Raw genomic sequence first — 23182 nt, 5'->3', positions numbered from 1 at the left:
AGGCAGCAATCCACACGTACTCTATGAGTCACCATTGTATTCCGAAAAAATTACGGTTTGGTGCGGTTTAAGGGCCGACGGCCGATCGCTTCCGCGCAATGATAACCAAATATTTTTGGCCTGAAATGGATAATATGGGCTTGGACAATATGTGGTTCTAAGAGTACGGCGCCACAAGCCACACAGCGAATGTCATAATCGATTTATTGAAAACCAAGTTTGGTGAACGTGTTATCTTATGAAATGGCCCAGTCAATTCGCCGCCTTGGTCGTGCGATTTGACGTCGTTGGACTATTTCTTGTGGGGCTACGTCAAGTATCGGGTGATTGGGTGATTTTTAAGAGCTTGATAACTTTTTAAAAAAAAAAACGCATAAAATTTGCAAAATCTCATCGGTTCTTTATTTGAAACGTTAGATTGGTTCATGACATTTACTTTTTGAAGATAATTTCATTTAAATGTTGACCGCGGCTGCGTCTTAGGTGGTCCATTCGGAAAGTCCAATTTTGGGCAACTTTTTCGAGCATTTCGGCCGGAATAGCCCGAATTTCTTCGGAAATGTTGTCTTCCAAAGCTGGAATAGTTGCTGGCTTATTTCTGTAGACTTTAGACTTGACGTAGCCCCACAAAAAATAGTCTAAAGGCGTTAAATCGCATGATCTTGGTGGCCAACTTACGGGTCCATTTCTTGAGATGAATTGTTCTCCGAAGTTTTCCCTCAAAATGGCCATAGAATCGCGAGCTGTGTGGCATGTAGCGCCATCTTGTTGAAACCACATGTCAACCAAGTTCAGTTCTTCCATTTTTGGCAACAAAAAGTTTGTTAGCATCGAACGATAGCGATCGCCATTCACCGTAACGTTGCGTCCAACAGCATCTTTGAAAAAATACGGTCCAATGATTCCACCAGCGTACAAACCACACCAAACAGTGCATTTTTCGGGATGCATGGGCAGTTCTTGAACGGCTTCTGGTTGCTCTTCACCCCAAATGCGGCAATTTTGCTTATTTACGTAGCTACGTCAAGTCTAAAGTCTACAGAAATAAGCCAGCAACTATTCCAGCTTTGGAAGACAACATTTCCGAAGAAATTCGGGCTATTCCGGCCGAAATGCTTGAAAAAGTTGCCCAAAATTGGACTTTCCGAATGGACCACCTAAGACGCAGCCGCGGTCAACATTTAAATGAAATTATCTTCAAAAAGTAAATGTCATGAACCAATCTAACGTTTCAAATAAAGAACCGATGAGATTTTGCAAATTTTATGCGTTTTTTTTTAAAAAAAAGTTATCAAGCTCTTAAAAAATCACCCGATATATGGCCTATGCCAACAAGCCAGCGCGAAATTGCGGCAGTATTGGCCGATTTATGCTTGAAAATCGATGATGGCCGTGCAAAAGAAATCGAGTTCCGTACATAATGACATCGAAACTACTTTCACAGGAATAAAGAATTTCATTGATGTTCCAACCCGTTTTTCTAGCGCTTTTATTGACAAACCCGTTATGTATATATAGATATATCATTTTTTTAGAGCAGCCTACAAAACTAAGAGTTTAGCGATTTATTATAATTTTTTTTGTTGTGTTATAAAATTCATAAGAACAAAATTGTTATCATCAAAATAACCATACTTAAACCGTTAATATCTTTTAAACGGTTGGGTTTACGAATGAATCGGTATAGATGTTTTTTTTTGAAGAATGATTTCCTACAAAATAAACTAAGCAAAATATTTTTTCAAGTAGTTAGAAGTGAGATTCATAGAAAACCGTTAGGCGGCGCACTTTTCGGGTAGAATTAGGATCTCACACTAAGATATCCTTCCTTACAGTTGTTTATCAACCAATTTTTTAGAGTGTTAACGAAAAAAAAACATTTACTTTCTAATCCACCCTTATATAGTATATAATATAAATATATATGTGTTTATAATTGTTTACGCAGTTTCCGAGAAATTTAAAGCATGCCGACTAATTTGGAAAATACCTTTACGTGATTTGTTCTGCTCTTACGTAAACCTTAAAAATCTCTCAATTCACATATAGTGGAAAAATAATAATGTAAATACTATTCGTTGGGTTCTTGTTGAAGATATTCACTGTAAGTCAGAGGCTAGTTAGTGTCCGAGTAAGCGAAGAAGTAAGGGGGATTGTCAGATTAATTTGTTCCGATGTTGTAGTAGGTATTATTTCGAGAAAATATCTTTCCATGAAAAGCTTGATCGTTCAGTTTGTATAATAGCTATATGTATAGTGGTCCGATATAGGCGGTTCCGACAAATAAGCAGTTTCATGGGGAGAAAAGGATGTATGTATGCAAAATTTCAAAAGCGATATGCGGAGGATAGAACCATGTGTAGAAGTTCACGCAAGTGAGAAAAGTTCTCTGAGCGCCATTCAATTGAGAGTGGCTAGACGAATGGTATTTTACATATAGCTCAAGCAGCTCACGACTTCCGATCTTAGATCAAGTTTCCGCTAGGTAACCGCAAAACATCCGTTTGAAGACGAGCTAAGGTGAAAAGCCGAAACATCCCTCTCCAGAGTTGTGCGCTGGGTTTGGGACTCGCCACGAAAAACACCCCCAATGAAAAGAAGAAACAGCTCGTTGTTGTAAACTCGGCTATAACCGCGTAAGTGGTGTCTACGCTAATAAAGAAGAAAATATCTCGAAGAGGGACGCAAAGAAGAACATTACTAAATCGACTTAGCTCGTTATATTGAGCATTTGTTAGTATGTAAGTATACATATCTCTTATAAGATCTCCTATATTTCCTTCTGGGTTTCACAAATTTAATTTAAAAATTCAGTACGCTAATTTTAAGGGTATACTCTACTATGCAAAAACAACTACATAATTTTTTCGGAATTTTACATAAAAACAAAGATGATATAAAGAAAGGAATGTTGATACAAAACACTTTCTTGGAAGACTGATAATTTGTTCTGATCGTGTTGGACTCAGGGGGCCTATTCTGTAACTCGATTCGAAAAACAATTTACTCGAATTCGGATTTTTTATATTCTGTAACTCGATTTTCGGATTTTCAAGCCAATTTTCGAATAAAATATTCGTTAGCTTTTGAGTTGTAGAAAGCAAAAACGAAAATTGTACGTATTTGTTCTGGCACAGGGTGGCACAACTTTCGCATAATGATAATGTAGAACCGAATTTCGAATAGAATACATTTTCGAATCGAGTTACATAATAGGCCCACAGTTATCAGATTTCAAGGAGTTTCTGTTGGAAAGAAATCAAAGCAAACGAAAAATTAAAAGATCGTTTTGATAAGTATCTCGCTGCCGATTGCACCTGTTTGAATAAAAACCATAGATTTTTGCTAAAGAATGCCTTTTCATGAAAATCCTCCCATCAGCTACAATTAAATAAAAATGCAAACAAATATCGTAAAGTACAAAATCATTTTATTTCCGCAGATGACTTAATAACGGTATATAAAACTAAAAACATACATACGCATAAACTTGTTTATGATAATTACCAATTTCATACAATATTTTCTTATATTTGTTTTGCCTTAACTTAAGGTACAAGCGCGATATTGACTTCTTATTTGCTGGAGAGAAGAAAATTCATTATGAATTTTCCTCAGCAAATTACTGACATTGTACGTACAAATTCCAACAAGACTTCTAAAAGACTCAGTTTGACTTAGAAATAATAATTTGTATAGTTAGAATACACAAAAAATCGGTTACTTATCGGTTATTTATCTGGATCCTTGCGGTGAATATGTACATAAATCAATTAAAAATAACCGGCTTAAGTGACGCTTACATAACTACTAAGAACTACGAGCTAAAACCCCCAACGCGATACATCAATACAAACATACACATAAACGTACTTACAGTTATAGAAATAGGCAATGATACGAGCAAGGCATGGTTATTTGATTGCGCTTAAAAATAATACCACTTATACAACTGAGATAGAGATGTGGCTGACAGCCTGGCAGGAACGGCGTCGGCACAGCGGCCAGTTTGGTTTTCCTAAAAAGCTTTGAGGCTTCCAACTAACAACTTTAGCGTCGCCGAAGTTTACAGATGCTTCTTCGCTTGTGCCGTGTTCGCGGTGATTTCCGGTGCACCGTTCAGATTCTTGGCGCATACATCGTTATTGTTGTCGTTGGCTGCAGCTGCAGCTGCGGCGGCGCATTTGGCGTTCAGGGCATCCGCTTGTGCTTGTTGTTTCTTTTTGTATGATTTCTGGTAGAAATCGTTGAAGAGGTAGTAGAAGAAGATGGCGTTGGGCAGCGTGAAGCACACACTCCATCTGGGATAACCGCAATCGGTGTAAAGCAGCTGAGTTTGATGTATGAAGACCATGCAGAATTGAACCTGTGGAAAGAGACGAGGGGTATTTAAACAAGGATAAAGCTCAATTTGGCTGCAGCTAAACTATAATGCGCTATAGAGGTGTATTTCTTATAGGATTTTATCTTGATTTTTGATCGGTATGTTGAATGGCAGCTATATAATATACTGGTATCATCCGAATAATTAGTGTGAAAATTATATTGTTGCCTTGGACAATAATTCATGCCAAATTTCATGAAGATATCTTGTCAAATAAAAAAAATTTGCATGCGAAGACAAAATTCTGATCGATCAGTTGCAGTTTATGTGGCAGCTATACTCTATGGTGGTCCTCTTTCGGCAATAGCAACAAGTGAGCAGTTTCTTGGAGAGAAAAGAACGCTAAAACTCGGAACGATATTTGAAAAATTAAGTGACTAGTTCGTGTATATACATACATATAGTCTGACACGGCAAAATCTACTTGGCATTTAAATACATAGTATATACTTTTTTGGGCCACCAACGTTCCTTTCTAAATGTTACAAATTTCATGGCAAACTTTATGTAGCTTATTCAGGTTAAAAATAATAAATAAATATAATAAAATGCAAAAAAAACGTATCACCAAAAAAAAAATTGAAAATCGTTGTCAGATTTAATAACCAATATATAACCATTTTATAACGGAGACTCGAATTTTGTTTCAATATGAATGTATGATAACCGATATATAGTCATATTAGAACCAAAACTCTATTTTTTTCAATATTGGGGGTTTCTATTATATCGTTGCTCCTTCGCCTGTAAACTTATGAAAAGTGATATTACGTTATTTTGCATTTTAAGTGATGGTAATGTGTGATGGAAATGTTCGCGATTGAGTGCGAATTGGTTGCTAATAAGTGTTAATCCGATAAGAAATATAGCAGATTTTATAAAGATGGCTATATATTTGCGTGGAATTAATAACTCAGTAATTAATTATTTTCCATTTGTTGTTAACAGCTAGTGCTGAAAGTCAGCATCTTCACTCTCAATTACAAATACAACGCAGCACAAAAGGTGTCACGAGACCGGTTCAATGTCAAATTATGTACCTGTCTATGGTCTATGCATATGGGCGTACAGTTACTCATTAACAACATAACCGTTACTCACCATTTGCAGTGTGGTAATGTGTGATTTCCACCACAAATACTTTTGCATTTTTGGTCCAAATGCCGATAAGAAGTAGTAGGTGTACATAACGATGTGCACAAATGAGTTAATCCAACCGATGAAGGTGCCATGGCCGCCGGGAAAATACTTGGTGGTACCCCATGAGATCAATGGCATAACGGAGTGATGGTAGACATGCAGAAATGTGACTTGACGTTCATTTTTACGCAGCACGAAGAAGACGGTATCCAATAATTCGGTAATTTTAGCCAGATAGTAGACGTAGACGCCAAACGCTTCCTGTGCGAAGAATAAATAGAAAAATTTGGTTAATTAAAAAAAAATGTTTGTTAAGTGTGAAGCTGCTGCAGTTCAGAAACATAGTGATATTTAACGTACCCTCACGGCTCGTGGACTGAACGAGCGATCCACCGGCTGGCAACGCCAATTGTAATAACGCCATGCAACGCAACCCTATGATGAAAGGTAGTAAAATAGATAGAATTTTTAAAAACTATGTAAATAATAATTTGACAATTAAAATTTGAAATTTTTTACAATTTACACAAATTTTTTAATGAAAGGGTGGTTTGAAATTTTAGCCGAGAGATCGTAGAATAATTTGTATTTGATTCGCTGACATAGAACACTAAGGGATACCGGAAACGCAGAGCGAGAGCAACTGAACATTTATTTTTGAAAATGGTCTGGCATCTAAACTGATTTAAATCTCTGTATGCATCTGCATAAAAGTTAAATGACTTGAGGAGTTTCATTGGCTTCGGAGTTTTTGATAAAAAAATGAAAGAACGATGTTTTTGAATTAAAGAAACTTGAGTAATAAAATATGAATAATTAACAATACTAAAATTCGTATGTGTGCACTATCATTTACAGTTTTAATCTTGTTCATCTAATTGCGTTATTATGGATTGAAAAGTAAAAATAGTTTTTGTCCACCCTGAATGATACTAAAATTGTTGAAGACATATTTTTGCGCGGAAAAAGCTTCAGCAGCATCAAAAATGACTGAGTTTTTTTTATAAATTGTCCAACCCGGTAGCAAACAACACGGATTGATCTTTCATTAGCTCAGTAGTCATTAAGCATTAGTCAAAAAATTACAATAGCTTAAATGGATGGATACATTTTTCTTCAGATCACGCTTGACTTATGTCAGTATTGTTTGGCATTTCATCGTGGAAAGACTTAGGCCTGAACAACGTTTACAACGAAAATTCAAGTTCGGTAAAGAACGTGTTTCTTGCGCTTCGTTCAACTTATGGTCAACATAATCGGCCTGAGCCACTGAGCGTACTATTCGCAACACCATCTCCCATTTTGAGACCCATCATTCATTATTGGATAACATTCAAACGAATCAAGTTAACCTTAAAGTTGGGGACTACCCCAAGTTTTGCAGCCACAGCCCTTAATATGTAAATAGAAACTAAAAAGAGACGTCGCTTCCTCTGAACACTGTTATGCTGATAATCAATAAGTCGTCAGCTGACACATATTCTGTTTCCAACAAAGTGATTGACCCATTGACCGTACTGGTTTCAATATGTAAATGAAATGCTTGTCATGGTGAGCATGTCTAATTTAGAACTAGTTCAAAAACGTGTTTTCACATTTACATATTCTTATTACTCAAAGGCTGGTATTTATGGCGTCTAATTTATTTCAATAATTGCAAAACAGGAATTTGTGTAATTTTTTTATTGTAAATAACGGTTATTGATTGTTTCAATTTGCTTTTACTCAAATGAAATTTTTTGAAATGAATGCGTTTTAATGTTTTTGAAAATATTTACAAATGTATTTGATTGCAAACGGATAACAGCTTTTTATAAAAAATTATTTTTACTAAAAAAAAAGTATTTATTTTGCGCAGTTTGTATTTGTACTAAAAATTATAATCTTCTAAAATTATTAATTTCATTTAAAAGGCTTTAAATAGTAAAATTAACAAGATTCTAGAAAACAGAAATATAAAGAGAAGGAAATTTATTTTCGTGGCAAAAAATTTAAGCTTTTAAAATTATTAATTTCATTGGAATACCTTATGTAAGAAAAAAAGGTTAATAAATTAAAATTTAAAAAAATATTTTAAATAATTTTTTCATTAAGCAAATGGAAGCTTTACCTACAAAACTTTGGCCTTTCAGATTTCTAGATAAAGATATATAAAGATATTCGCTCGATACTGTAAATCAATTTTTAGGCCTGAAAATGCTAAAAAATAAGAAAAGCCATAGCCTATTGGAAACGAAAACTAAAATAACAAAAATGTAAGGAAATACTATTTACGGTTGATCTGCGATCGGAAAGAGGAAGGCAAATTTTTGAATTTAGGTTAAATCGTTGAACAATAACAAGTATGGAAGGGCAGGGAACATGTTGCAAAAGTACAGAAATTTTAAAATTTTTTTGCATTAACACCTTTCTCATAACCACAAAATATTTATATAATACAAAGGTTCCAATCGAAAATGCTTATAACAAAACCCATTGGCTACTGCTTTAGTACATTCCAAAAACGCCACGAAGAGCCTGCGCACTAAAGGGAAATGTAACACTAAAACAGCTCAATCACTTCTTTGAGCTTATATAGTTTTTAAAAAAATTTAAGATTTTATAACTTATTGTTTGGCTCTAAAAACAAAAGAGCAGATCCAATAAATAAAGAAATATTGAAACAAAATTTAAATGCAAAACAAATGTTCAGGTAGCTAATAAAAAATTTTTATATTAACTGTAAATTTTAATGGAACTGAAATTAATGTTATATTAACATAAAATTTATTTATAATCAAAAATGATAATACATAAAAAATTTCTGAACTTTGCTAAAAAACCTAACCTAAACGGTTAAATAAAATTTAAAAAAAATTATATTATATGTAGCCTTAAACTCCAAGCAAATGCGGAAATTATGTCGTTAAAACGCCTATTGTAGAAGGTATTTCGCACCAAATCTGTGAACTATAATAAACCAATAAATGGATAATGATCTTTGCTTTTCAAAGTTTGTGATCAAAACTTGTTGTCACACAATATAAACCTAAAACCGCCGCTACAATTTGCATTGCAATATGTGTATTTGTGAATACAAATATTTTCGACTTTTAACAAATATAACAGAAATAAAGCGAAATCAATAAAATACTTTAAATATTTGGTCATACTTACCTCATAGAACATCCAAGCGCTAACCACTACTTGTAAGAAATTGTACACAATCAAAGTCTTTTCCAATTGGAATGGCTTGCGATCGCGCATGTAACGCGGTCCCCAAGAGAGCACAAAGTACAAATAGAGCGCAACAATGGAGAATATCGGCACCGGCGACTTAATTAGAAACCAATCATTTGTACGTTCATCTGTTGAGGAAGTAAAGTAAGCATTGTTGTTATTTGTAGTACTGTCAAAATATTTTATTGTTGCACAATTAATGATTGTGGAAGTGAATTGCCGTTAATGTGGATTATAAAATGAAACTATTCCACTCAATGCTCATTAAATTCGATGAAGTGCTTGATAATTTGTTGCTAAGCTGAAGTATTTACATTATTTATGTACATTTACATATATATTTTCCGATTGCTGTGAAAAATTCACTTCATATTCGTGTTTAATAGCGAAATAATTCTTCTATATTATTTTTCTCATAACATTTATCTTTATATTTATTTGTTTTATTTACCGGCCAATTCGGTGAATAGGAAACTCCATACGTCACTGTCGGTTGCGTTCATATCCGCCATTTTTTGCTCGTGCCTCTTTTGCTCAGCTTACGGATTGTTTATAAAAAAATTATGACTTGCAATTCGTTTACGATTATCGAATTGTTCTGAATAAGCCCATGCGCCGATTGTGTTGCCGCCACTTCTTTGATTATTCCAATTCAGTTGATTAGTTTTAATCAAAACTTCATCAAATAAAACGCTTTACTCAGTTGTGTATCTGCAAATCGAAATTGTGAAAATGGTTTAAAGTCGCTTTATTTATCATACGTTTTTTTCTTAATTAAAGCCATAACTAAATATTTCAAATAGTCGCTCAGTGTTTTATATATCCATCCATATCAGAATCGCTGATATCGGACCACTATAGTATATGATATAAACTGAATGATCAAACTCAAGTACTTGTATGGGGAAATTTTTCCAATTGTAATTCAAAACATAATGTACATATGTATATATTGTGTTATATATTGATGACTTTTACTATTTCAATTTGCTCAAAGTTGTGTTAACTGCTGTCAGCGAAATTGTAAATTTGTCAAAATATCGTCTTTAAATTTGACATAGCGAATACCGCTTTTATACAGCTACAACTGTCGTAAAGCTTTAGCTTGACTAAAAGAACATTGAAATACCTATTTGAAGAACAGAATTTAATAATCATAATCTACAATTTTTGAATATTAATCATAACATTATAAATAAATACGAGTATATCAGAAAGGCAAAGTGAACTTCGATTGGAACCGCATACTAAACATTTTCACAAATTGTTTGAGTATAAATAGTCGGGGGTACGGTACGGGGTACGGTTTCTATTTTTGAAAGGGAAGTGCAATAAGTTTTCAGATTTGGTCTGTCAATTTCATTGTTGCTTCAGTTGGCTATTGTACAATTGATTTAGATAGTGCGGTCTCAAGAAATCAGTCAAATTGTTTCTGAAGTCTGTAATTTCCTAAATTTTCTTATAATTGTTTGAACTCCCCCTCGTAACTTTTTGTATAAATGTGATTTTCTTAGCGGAATCGGTTACATACTTATTTTTTCGGATTTCTCTTTATTATTTTTCACATAATCATCTTTTTGTTTCCTGGTTATGGTCAATTTCGCCTATTTCTTTTTCTGGGAACAAATAGACGGACTAATATACAAATAATGCGAAATCAATTCGTCTCGTCATTCTGATCTCTTTGATATACCAAAAACCCAGTATTCATTTGAGTAATTTTAAGGTGTTACAAATAACCGTTCGGTGAACCGAGCTATTGTACCCTCCTGCATGAAAATCGTTCAATGGAAATTTTGCGACAAGCCATAATTAGCGTCTATTCACTACTTTTGATGAAAATATCTGAGTTAAGACATCTTTCAAATTCACAATGAAAGCGATTAACTTGTCATACATGGCGCAATCAAAATATTAAACAACATAAATTTCAAATTACTTTCGGAACCCACATGCACATCTCGTATGGCTCTCTCTGAAAGACGCAGCACCATTGCTGGTCAGTCGGCATGTAATACCATATATAGCATGTGAGTATGAATACGCACACCTATACAAAAGCAAATATGCGTAAATATAACAATTTAGTAAGTATGTAAGCTTTTGCGTGTTTGTTTGTATATAAGCCTTCTCTTATTAATTTTTTAAATCCAAAATTGCACAACAAACACTCGAAGTCAACAAGTTATACGCTTGCCGCTAAAATTTTTCATACCATCCAAAACATCATCTTATAATAAACTCACAAATTGGGGTATTATATTTTTATATTCAAACTTAAGGAGATTCTAATAAAAAAATTTAAAATTAATTAAATTAAATTAATTTTAATTTTTTTAAGTAAAATTACAGTCTCCTCACTACCATCCTGAAAAGGATATATTAGACTGCTACGATGTTTGTAACACCCAAAAAGAAAAGTCAAAGGCCCTATAAAGTATATATATAAATGATCAGGGTGACGAGTTGAGTCGGTTTAACCCTATACGTCTGTACAAACGCGAAGTAGTCCATCAACTTTTTACACGCGTCTTTTACTCACCAAGTACCTGCTTATTTGTCGGAACCTCCGATAGCAGACCACTACAGCAGATAAATGTCATAGAAGCTGACCAATCAAACTTAAGTTCTGTATAGAAATTTGTTTTTTAAGTGGTTGTCACGAAATCCTGCATAGATTGTTTTCTAGGGTGTCGCTACAATTTCCTAACAAATTGTTCGGATCGGACCAATAAAGCGTATAGCTGGCTTTCAAACTGACCGTTCAATATCAACATAAAGATATTTTTGTACCACTTTATGATATAAAAACTGCACTTGTGAAGGGCATTATAGCTTCGGTGCAGCCGAAGTGTTTTCTTTCACTCGAGTTATACGAGCACCCGTGGAGATTTACATTCACACATACTTTTATACAAATGTAAATGTCAATGTATTCATATGTGCTCATCATCTTTAGCGATTTATTTGCAATTGCATAAAAAGAAAATGTGTCAGAAATGAGAAATAATCAAAATCACGGTCAAAATGTTGGCCTACAGCTGGCTGAAATAGTTCAGCAATCACACTCAACGCCGAGGCAAAGGTGAATTTATTTGAGTGGTGCTTAACTTACAAAGCCGAATGGTGTAAACAAATGGCGGTATAAATGCGTGTGCGTGTGTATGTTACAATGTGGACAAAAGAAAAGAAAATAATAATAGTTTTGTATATTTGTCACTTCGTTGCAACTACACCTGTTCGGTTGCTTTTGCCCATTGTGTGCGATTTTTACTGTTATTATAAAATATTTGATGCTGCTACAGAGCGTATGCTCATGTATATATGTATGTACATTTGTATGTAAAGAAATGTGCGTAGAATTTTGTAATACACGTGTGCGGTAATACAATAATTTGTTATTATTATCATTATATTTAATTTATGGGTTGCATATTATTTACATTTTACGAACGTTAAGTTTTAGTATGGGAATTTCGGCTTTTGTCCAGTTTCTTCATATTTTGTGAAGTAACCACTATAATGGTCTCCAATATCACATATGGAAGCTGTCAACATCAACTCTTTACATTCTTACAATGAAAAAAAAAATTGCATTAAGAAAATTTACATTTATTGTTCATTATTGTATATGGGGTAGACTATCTAAATAAAGCTAAGAAGGAAGCGGTATACTTATTACGGTTGAAAACAGATGAGTATACGATGTGAATCGGAATTTTTAGACTCAGTTGACAATCAAAAGATCCGATTGAAAAAAGCTTGACAGTTGTATAAGAAAATAATCGTAAAAGGTCAATTGAAAAGTCTCCGCCCTGACACATGAATAGCACTACTATAACTAAATCCATACGAGAACGAGATAGAAGGCACTTTAAAGATGGCATATAGATATTCTGGGTATCAGAAAGCTCTGTGCAAAATGGGAAGCTCACTTTTGACTAAAAGCAACGACGAGTTGTTGATTCGGAACAGTGTTTGAAGATGTTCTAGCGCAATAAACTAGAATTTTTGAGTCGATATGTGACAATGGATGAAACATGGCTTCATCGTTTCACTCCGTAGACCAATGATCAGTTATACGCATGGACTCTACACTATGAACCCGCTCCAAAGCGTGGAAAAAGGCAACAGTCGTCTGACAACGTTCTCGCGTCTGTATTGTAAAATGTGCTTGGAATATGTTTTTTGATTATCTTAAAAAAAGAAGGACCATCAACAGCGACTATCAATCTGAAGGGCGAAATTGTCGCCTCATTTTATAAAAAGGAAAGTGTGGTTTCACCAAGTTAATGGACCGTGTCACAAGTCAGTGAAAACGAAGGCAAAAATCCATGACTTGGTCTTCGAATTGCTTCCGCATCCACCGTATTCTACAGATCTGGCCCCCGGTGACTATTTCCTATTTCCTATCTCAGATCTCAAAAGAATGCTCACTGAGAAGAAAGAGGTATTCGCTGAAACTGAGCAATTTTGAAGCAAATGGCAAATCGTACGACAAAAGTTGGAGGTCGATATAATCAGTGTGTCACCCTTGCAGACAAATACAGTTAATTAAAAAAAGCAAATTTTGCGAAAAAGTGTGTTTTACTGTGGTGGGCCGGCGACTTTTTAATTGATTGTTATAGGCAAAACTTCAAAAATAGCTCATATGTAAATACAAGTTGATTTCAGAAATCTTAAAGTATAATATCGTAGAAATATTCTCTGAGAACTCGAAGTAAATTTGACAAATACTTTTCAGATTATTCGGAAATTAAGAAGAGGATTTCGAGCGCTTTGGAACGTTCTTCGTTTTTAACGAAATTCTGCAAACATTTTCTTGATGCCTCCATTTTCATAATTTAAATCAAAAAATCTTTGTTCAGGCACTAGATTATCCATTAATAGAACTAATTCTTTTAGATGCAGTTGATCTCAGTTGAATATTAAAGGTTCAGTGATGGTTACCGCAAAGAGCTTCCTTTGGAACTGGATCAATTTAAGAGCAATAGCTTTTAAATTTTTTTAATATTTTCCAAATTTCTGTGAAGTCAAGGCAAAACCTTATTTAATAATGCTACTTTTTGCTTTTATAAAATAAAATATGTTACTTTGTAATTTTTTTATGTCACTAACCATACCCAACATCTCATATGCAATACTTATTGCTTGATTTTTCTAGAAGCATGCTCTAGTTTCCAGTTGAATTAACGCATCAGCGCATAAATATTCGAATTTGTGTGCCAAATTAATTAGCTTTCATATATGTAAATCTAATACAGCAATTTAATTGAACTAGTGACACATTTTAAATTAATTGGCATGCTAACTTAAACTGAAAAAAATAGGTGAATGAATAGATAATAGGGAATTCACATACATACTATGTCCGAGAAAGTATGACTTTGTAAGAAATAAAGGTTCAAATTTCATTTCAGTTCGACAACAATTTTTGGGAATGTCTAAAAAATCATGCGGAAGTACTTTTTAATTACCAATACAAAAACTATTTATTACACTGAGTAAATACAAATTGTTTCTAGAATATACTGACATAAAAAGCAAAAAATAATCTTGACTTACATTTAATATTACTCTTCTTTTGAAGCCAGTTATTATGATATATATTTCTGCCACTGGAGTTGATAAAACAAAGAAGAAGAACAATAAGATTTGCTAATTCTAGTCGTATTTAAGTAGTTTCTTACTAATAGCAATGGGGTTATTTACCAATCTATATTTTGCATACAATGACTAAGCTTTTACACCTTGCGACTGACGGAACCGCTAGCTTCAGGCCTAAAAGTCGTTGACTTCTTAGAGTGTCAATGAAATCTTCAAATTCTCAAATGACCACCAAATTTGAGGCTGTGTGAAAGAGACTTTAACAAATATTTGTTTGCCAAGTTTCGTGTTTGATTTGCTTAACACAAACTTTTGAAATCGATTTAGACTTATGACAATGCTTGTTCATTACTTTTATTGCCTTTTAGCACATTTTTAGCTCAAACTGTTTTAAGCTCTGGTGAGAATTAAGTGACCAACGCAATTGTTGATATCCGATTTTCAACACAAAAAAAAACCAAAACAATTTTAATTTTTTTTTCAACCTTTTTTTATATATTTTCATATATTTGATGTAAAAAACTCTCACCAAATATGAGCACTATTTCTCAACTCTAAAAGACCATCATTTTTATTTCAATTTCTCATCTTAATAATATGGGAATTTTTTTTTTTTAATTGAAATTAATTTTAAATAATTAACGCAATTGTTTTGCCAAAAAATTTATTTTCTTTATTACAAAAAACTAATATTCTTTAAGTTGAGCCTTTGAGCTTTACTAAACTCTAAGGAAAAGCATGAAAAGTATGTATGCAGTTACAGCCATTTAAAAACTACTTTGTTTCTATAAATTTTCCAAAAAAATATTTTTTTTGAATCATCCTAATGTTCATATGTTTATATGGAAGACCTATGCAAATATAGTAAATAAAGTTGTGATTTTGATGCAGTCACATATATGTATATATGCACATACATATATATATATATATACATACATATATGTATGAGTTTACAGACTTATTTTACTCGAGTTCGTTCATTAGTGACCTCCAGTCTGGTTTTAATGACTTAACTTCGACAAAAATACTTAAATAGTGTAGATGTATTGATGGCTTGTTTAAATAAGTATATCGACGAATAGGAAGTATCTATGACACAATTGCCAATTAGCACTTTCCATTGTCAATTGTTAGCAATTTTGTGTATACTTATGTGTATATATATATTTACATGAATATATTTTTAAAATCTTAGGCGAATAATTTTCAATCAGTTTCTTTAGTATGTTGTAGATTTTAAAGTATTTAAATATCTTAATTAAATTTTTTTGATTTTCATATACAAAGCACTGAGCTCAATACTTCCAGTGACCAACTAAATGGCACGAATGCCTGCAAATGAATTTGAATACAAAATGAAAATAGAAATTTATACTCTCAATTCATGATTTTTAGTTAAAAAATTTAGGCCTTAACTTATGAGTTGTTTATCGATATTTTAGGAATATGATATCGATAAATGAAAAATTAGATATTGATACCTTTTGTTAGAAAATATGGAATATATAATATATTTTTGAAAAATATGTACTTAAAAATGTGTATTTTTAATAAAACCGAAAAAATCACCCATGAGCTCCTTATGGGCAACCACTACGCTTAATCGATAGATTTGTTATGATTCAAAGAGACGGAAAATTTGTGGTATCATTTTTATTCAAACGCTTAATTTTTATATTATGTTTTTATAACAAAATAGGAAAATACCATAAGACTTTATTACTAAATATATCGACTTTAAAAATCGATTTATATCGATAATTCGAATTTGAGTTAATTAATATTTTTTACAAAATGTTTAGCTATTTGCCGATATATTCTCATTTTTTTTATCAAATTTCAGTCTTATAATGTAATACTTTAAAACAATTTTATTAAATTAAATTAAAATTGTCAGCGCCTATAGTTTAAAAATTTGCTGCCTGGTATTGTGTAAGTACACTTAATTACTTAATCACAAAATTATTTTATTTCACTCGTAGACACATTGCAGATTTACTAATTTGTCACTGAGACATTGAGTGTCAACAGATTTCCACTTGGCTGCTCAGTTGTCAAATAAGTCTCAGTGATTTCATTAATGAATACTTTTAATCAGCTCGCTGGGCTTGTAGCATGTTTATAGTAGTAACCTTGATAAAAGAGGGTGCTAAAATTTTCATTTTCAAATTCTGCCAGGTCATGTGGATATTTTAACTACATAAAATTCTGAAGCGAATATTTTCTTAGGTGATATATTGAACTCAACTCATATTCTATCTATTAATTTTAAATTATGACTTTATATTTATGAATTTTTTGGCATAAATTTAATATTAATTTTGTTCTGAACCACGACTTCATTATATATTTCATATTTCTAATTTCTGCTTAAATTATTATTTTAATTTTTTTAATTATTATTTAATTTTTTTTATTAAAATTTCCCATTATATGCTCCTCGGAAATAGCAAATTACGTAAGTTTTCATTCAAATTGAAAAGCATATGACACGGTTCGCCTAAATATGTAGATATGTATAGTATATTTCACAATTGAAGTCAGACAGGTGCATTCAGCACAATATGGCTACACACATATATACATATATATATATCTGAATTTAAAGATCAAAACGAATATATATTTTCGTTAATAGTGGGTAACTATTATATAATCTGCAAAGCGTGTTATGCATATTTTAAGAAGATTAAATTCTAGTCAGAACTAGTCAACCGGGATTTCATGCCACGCAAGTGCAGCAGGTTTTATTTATTTATTATTTGGCAAAAAGTGAAACAACAATATGTTTATAATATTGCATGATTCGTATGTAAATTAAGACATATATAAGTAGTTTAATGAAATTAACTAGCTTCACGAGCCTCATACTGATTAAGCTTTTATGGGAGATCGTTAATAAAAGGATGCGAGTGCATAAATCTTTTAACTTTTTAAAGAGAGTTTAATAAATTGTGTCCGCTTTGATATAATTGACATGATAATATGTAAATCTGCAAAGCACAATTTTCATTAAAACGATGATGACCGCGTTAATATACATATTGCTACCTTAAATGCAAAACTAAGTATCAAAATCGAAATTGAGTTCTTTATTGCTTACAATTTACTACATCATATTACATCATGTAGCATGAAATTTTTAGCTGCCGCTGTCAGATATAAGCAATATATAACCACTTTATAACCAAAACTCAAATTTTGTTTCAATATGAGTGGTTTCTATTATATCGTTTTTCTTCATCTTTAAACTTATAATAAAAAGTGATGTTACGTTATTTTGCATTTTTAGGTGACGATATATTATTCTAACCTCACTTTATACCAGCTTTGAAATTTATCATTTTGTCCTCCATCTTGTACTTTATCGTTAGTTTATGTAATTATGTTACTTGTGATATATATTATTAACTTCTTCTTCGCTTTTAGGCAGTAAATCGAACATTTTTGTTCCTTTTCCAAAAAAAGTATGGATCGAAATCGAGTTTAACATTTTCAAAAACATTTTAGTTCAGAATTGTGACTGTTATAAACTTGATTATGTTTGGCACGAGGTTTGCAACTTTCAAATAGAAACGTTGGAAATCCTATAAAGAAAATATATATATTATAAGCCGCGTCGATTTAGAAATGCCCGACCGTCTGCCGATCGGTATCGTAGTAGACCCTCAGTTTTTGAGTTATCGATTAGAAATGTATAAAAAAAAAAATTATTTGAAAAGATCTCTTCCCGAAATTTGACATGCAGTACTATCCAAAATAACGGTATAATCTTGATAGAACTTGTTTAAATCGAATATAGCATATAGCTGACATACAAATTGAATGATCTGAAACATGTTCTTGTATGAAAAACTTTTTTATTTGACAAGATATCTTCACAAAATTTAAGGCAGGTTATTTACAAAAAAAAAAAAAAAGTAAAATATCTAAAACAAATTATTAGATCGGTTCACTATATCATATAGCTGCCATACAAACTGAACGATGAGAATCAAGTTTTTGTATGACAAACGAGATATCTTTACGACATTTGACATGCAGTATTGCCCATGGTAGCGGTAAAATTTCCGTAGATACTGTTTAGATCGGATCACTATAATATATAGTATGATAGCACTACAAATTGACTGAACTAAATCAAGATAAGATCTTCAAACGGGATATTTTTCGTTATAATAACATTAATTTCACTTGAAGGTTGTTTATAACAAACCAGACAGCTAGAAAGAAGAATCAAAACGCTTTCTCTTGGAAGCAAAACCGCTTACGTCCGGTTAAGCTTCAGAATTTATCTATAGTAGCTAGCAAAATTGCACATGTGAAGGGTATTATAGGTTCGATGCAGTCAAAGTTAACGATTTTTTTGTTTCCTTTTTTATTTTTTTACTTCCATTTACCATTTTTTCTCTCCCATTTATTTCTAAAAATTTAAAATTTTTTTCACTGCAAATTTAAGGTTTGCCAAAAATAAATAATTTTTTATATCAATGTGAAGTTCAATGAAGCAAACGTAGGAGGCTGAATTTACACAAAAACAATTAAACAGATTTTGGCAAGTTGAGAAAAACCAGTTAATTTGCTGTAATGTGAAAGTAATATGCATAATTAAGCGCTCTTTGCTTACGATTTCATTAAATTTCAAATAAGTAAAGTTTTTTTTTAATTTTTTTTTTCACAAAACACAGCAATCACTTGATCTTAATGCAAAATCAACAACAGTCTTTCAGTTATACTCGCAAAAAACATACTATCTTCCACAGCTTCTTATTTGTCCATACATGCAGGATGTTAATCATACGCCGCGTAGGCGCTGTCTGCTGTAGTAACATACACTGTAATGTTCACATATCTTTTAATTTCACTTCACTATTTGCAGATCTCCCAATTGTGTTTTATGTAATTTTTGGTACACTTTAAAATACTACACGCCTCACCTGTACTTTATTTTAGACAAGTCAGCTCTCTAAGCCCTGACCTTTGCTTGATTTTGCTGGTGAGTTGACAATCGTACACCCACGCCAAATAGTTCACTATGGCTATGGTTGCTTTAAATTTTCAAACTAACGGTGCAAACGGTGTATTCCCCAGCGAAAATGTGCCGCCTCACTTTTCAAGCAACCGCTTCACACGATAACCATTCACGTACTGAGCTTTTTGCCACGATCGCGCGGCACTAAGTATCTACACTTCCGTGGTTAAGCAAACGCCTATGCTATACATACGATCAGCTAGCTGTTGGTGCGAAGTGATGAGACAACTGAACTGTGTATGTATGTACAAAGAAATACATCAGAAGAAAGCTCAAGAAATGGCCATATACCCACACAAGCTCCAACGCATGCATATAAACAATTATTTATTAAAAGTACGTAAGTACATATACATACATACATGCAAAATGAATTGTCAGACTCAGTTTCGTTTTCAGCTCCAATTAATGTGCCGCTATAACCTGACACACATTCACGCAAGTGTGTGTGTGTGTGTCCGTCTCATTGGGGTGGTTAATTGATCGCTTCACGGCTTCGTTAGCTCGTTCGTTTGCTATGCAGTCGGTTGTTTGACGAGTTGCGCACGACCGACTTCATTTGTTCTACAATGCCACGAGCGCATTTCGCGTCTTCGGCTGTCTTGTTCTTGACATTCACGTTATTTTAATTTTTTTTTTGGTTTTCTTTGATTTTTTAATATTTGTTGATTTTGATTTTTCTATTATTCTTCTTGGCCACAATTACTATACATACATACCAAGCATAATTTGCAGCTTACGGAAAGATACTAGCGAACTCGCTTGGAAACTTAAAAGCAACAAACAATAAAGTGGTGCTTGTTGTATGTGTTCGATCTGATCCGCAGTTTTGATTGATGATCACTTTTGTTTATGTTTCTTTTTTCAACACTTTGCCTTCCGTTTCGGATAAATCTTCTTCCTGCACTTTGCGATGTCAAGGGTCGGCATGCAGAAATAACTACCGTGCTTATAAATTAGCTAATCGCAAAGAGACTGCAATAAATTTCCGCTGCATACACTGTGCCAATTGCCAATTGCCAATTTGTTTACACAAACAATGCCTCAATAAATTTGAATTGCCAAATATCTAACAGCATTTTTTATCTCTAAACGGTTATGCGCAACGGCAATTAATTTTCGCTCGCTTTGTCTCGTTCGCCGTCGCTGCTGTTCAAGTCAGCAGTCGCCGCAAACTGGTCCAAGCGAAGACTTGACTTTGAACTTGAAAAATTCCGCTAAAGTTTACAGCCAAATTGTTGGTGTTGTTTTGTGTTTACCGCAGTTTGTGTTATCATCAGGTTGTTCATGTCAGCAGTGTTGGCTACTCTGCTAATCTCAATGGAATTAGTTTAAATTAAGCATATATTTTCTTAATGATGTACTATATAAGTTAATTAGGCTTGATATGAGGAGGGCCTGAAGAGTCTAAGACTTTTTACTGTTATGTGTTCTTATGTTTTCTGATTATACTGGCAGTTCTTTCTTAGTATATTGACTTCTGATTAAAAAAAAAAATATCGATAGTGAAAGTATTAAAAAAATACAGGCCGGCGAACGGCGTGTTGTTGGAGTTGTATATATAGTATGTTATGCCCTAATGAGTTTTAGTGCAAATATACCTAAAAACAGTATAGTTATAGAAGTGCTTCAAAAAATCCTTAAAAGAGCCGTTCTGAAGAATAATCGCTTTTATGATTACACAGTGCTACAAAAATATATGAAGTCGAAATACCTAGGAAGTGATGTGAGTTTTCTTGTAGGTTCTGTGGAGTAGAACGAGAATTCAATTTAGGAATTTGCCAAAAATTAAGCTTCAAAACCTCGATTTTTCTTATTTTTCGGCACAATTAGCCCATATCGGAGCTAATAACCAACTCTTGCTACAGAGTATTATAGTTTTGTTCACCTAACGGTAGTACGTATTACCTAAAACTATACATATAGGCTTATATATGTATACATGATCATGATGGCGAGAAAAATTGAAATCCGATTGACTATCTGTCTGTCCGTCCGTCCGTCCAAGCTGTACCTTGATTAAAAATGTAGATATAAGTATTGATGAAACTTGGTATGTAGGTTCCTTAGTACAAAAACATTTCGAGTTCGTAGATGGGCGTAATCGGACCACCGCCACGCACGCAAATCGTCGTTAACCGAGAATGTATAAAGTGCCATAACTAAGCACTAAATTAAGATATAAAGCTGTAATTTGATACAGAGGATCGTAGCAGAAAGAGAAAATTTGTTTGAAAAAGTGGGCGTAGCCCCAACCCTCTAACCAGTTTAATGTACAAATCTCCTAAACCGCTTAAGTCACAACAATCAAATTTTCTGAGTACAAATCTTATAAGTTCTAATATCTACGGACAGTGTGAATATGGATGTAATCGGAGGATAATCCCGCTCACTCCCCATATAACGGTACTGTTAAAAACTGCCAGAGATATTAAATTTTACTCTCAAGATGGTATTAAAGGGTGCTAACGGAGTCTGTGTCAAAATTGGACGATGGGCGTGACCCTGCCAACTTTTTGGTGAAATCCCATGTCTCGGAACCCGACCATCTGATTTCGACAAAATTTAGAACTTGGAATTCTTCATACATTTTAATGTCATATTGTGAAAATGGACGAAATCGGAAATATCGTATCATTTTTAACGTGGATCCACCCCTGACCCTTTCTTACTTGTTTTACTTTCCATAAAATCAAAAATTGTTCAAATCGGACCAAAACTATTCAAGCCCTCAGATTCCAAAAGTAGATGACAATTCCTATTGCAAACTTTTTATCGAAAATAACGGTCAACCTGTTAGATATATTATTGAAATTATTGCCGGTCTTTGATTAGAGTATAAAATGTTACACCCGAACTCAGCCCTTCTATAATTGTTGTTACTAGAAATCAATATATAACCCTAAATTTTAGGACTTACAAACAACCGTTATGTGAAAAAACATAATACTCTCCTTAGCAACAGTTTTGCGAGAGTATAAAAACAACTAAGCTCTTCAGTGAGAGAAAATGCGAGCTGCATTTAGAACAAAAAATATTTTATGAGATTATCAGCTGTGAAATGTGTTGAGCTCTGAGTATTTTCTGTGTTGAATCTAAGGTGTTTGTTAAGTTTGTGTACAAACATTTGACCTTACAAAAGGATAAGTAACTCTGCAAGTCTATGTAAATTTACTATATTTATAAGTGCATTTGTGGATATGGTATTACATAAAAATTTTCTCGTGTAGTTAGCATACAATTTAAATAGCTTAACGTTTCATAATTTTTATCAAAATATGACTAAATTTGAACTAAAGACACAGCTTCCCGAAATATTTTAACTCGAAAGGTTGGAAAGATATTCAAAAATATTTTAAATTTTATATAATTAAGTGAGCAACGTGACGAGCTGAGTGGATTTAGTCATGACCATCGAGCCACTACTATATAGCATATAGTTATCATACAAAATGGCCTATAATAATAATCTATTTTTATGCTGTAAAGGATTAAACTGTGAAGGGTACTATGGCTTCGGTGCAGCTGAAGTTAACGTTTGTTTTTTTGTATGTGACAACTCTATGCGAAAGGTGGTAAAAAACAATGTATGTGCAACCGAATATTTTATATACGAATAAAAGCCAGGGGAATACCTTAAAGTGCAACCAGAGGATCGGTCGAACCGTCATATTCAGCATGGGAGTTGGGGGTATTATCGACCCGATTTTATCTATTTTTGCCATTAACAAACCACTTAGTAATAAAATGTTCCCTTAGATTCATATACCACATATACCATCTCCAATCATATGGAG

General features: G+C 33.0%; 1 protein-coding gene across 1 annotated transcript; it reads right to left on the bottom strand.

The window, feature by feature from the left end:
- Positions 1-3408: 3408 nt before the first annotated feature.
- Positions 3409-19486, bottom strand: LOC126751361 (elongation of very long chain fatty acids protein AAEL008004). Its single transcript, XM_050461568.1, has 6 exons — positions 19291-19486; positions 9195-9454; positions 8681-8871; positions 5885-5959; positions 5486-5785; positions 3409-4366 (listed from the first exon to the last, which is right to left on the bottom strand). Exons 2-6 carry the CDS (start codon positions 9253-9255, stop codon positions 4067-4069), a joined length of 927 nt encoding a protein of 308 aa, XP_050317525.1. The 5' UTR covers positions 9256-9454; positions 19291-19486; the 3' UTR covers positions 3409-4066.
- Positions 19487-23182: the final 3696 nt, after the last annotated feature.

This window comes from Bactrocera neohumeralis, chromosome 2, assembly GCF_024586455.1.
Source record: "Bactrocera neohumeralis isolate Rockhampton chromosome 2, APGP_CSIRO_Bneo_wtdbg2-racon-allhic-juicebox.fasta_v2, whole genome shotgun sequence".
NCBI classification, from domain to species: Eukaryota; Metazoa; Arthropoda; class Insecta; order Diptera; family Tephritidae; genus Bactrocera; species Bactrocera neohumeralis.
This window is presented reverse-complemented; position numbering and strand designations above follow the sequence as displayed.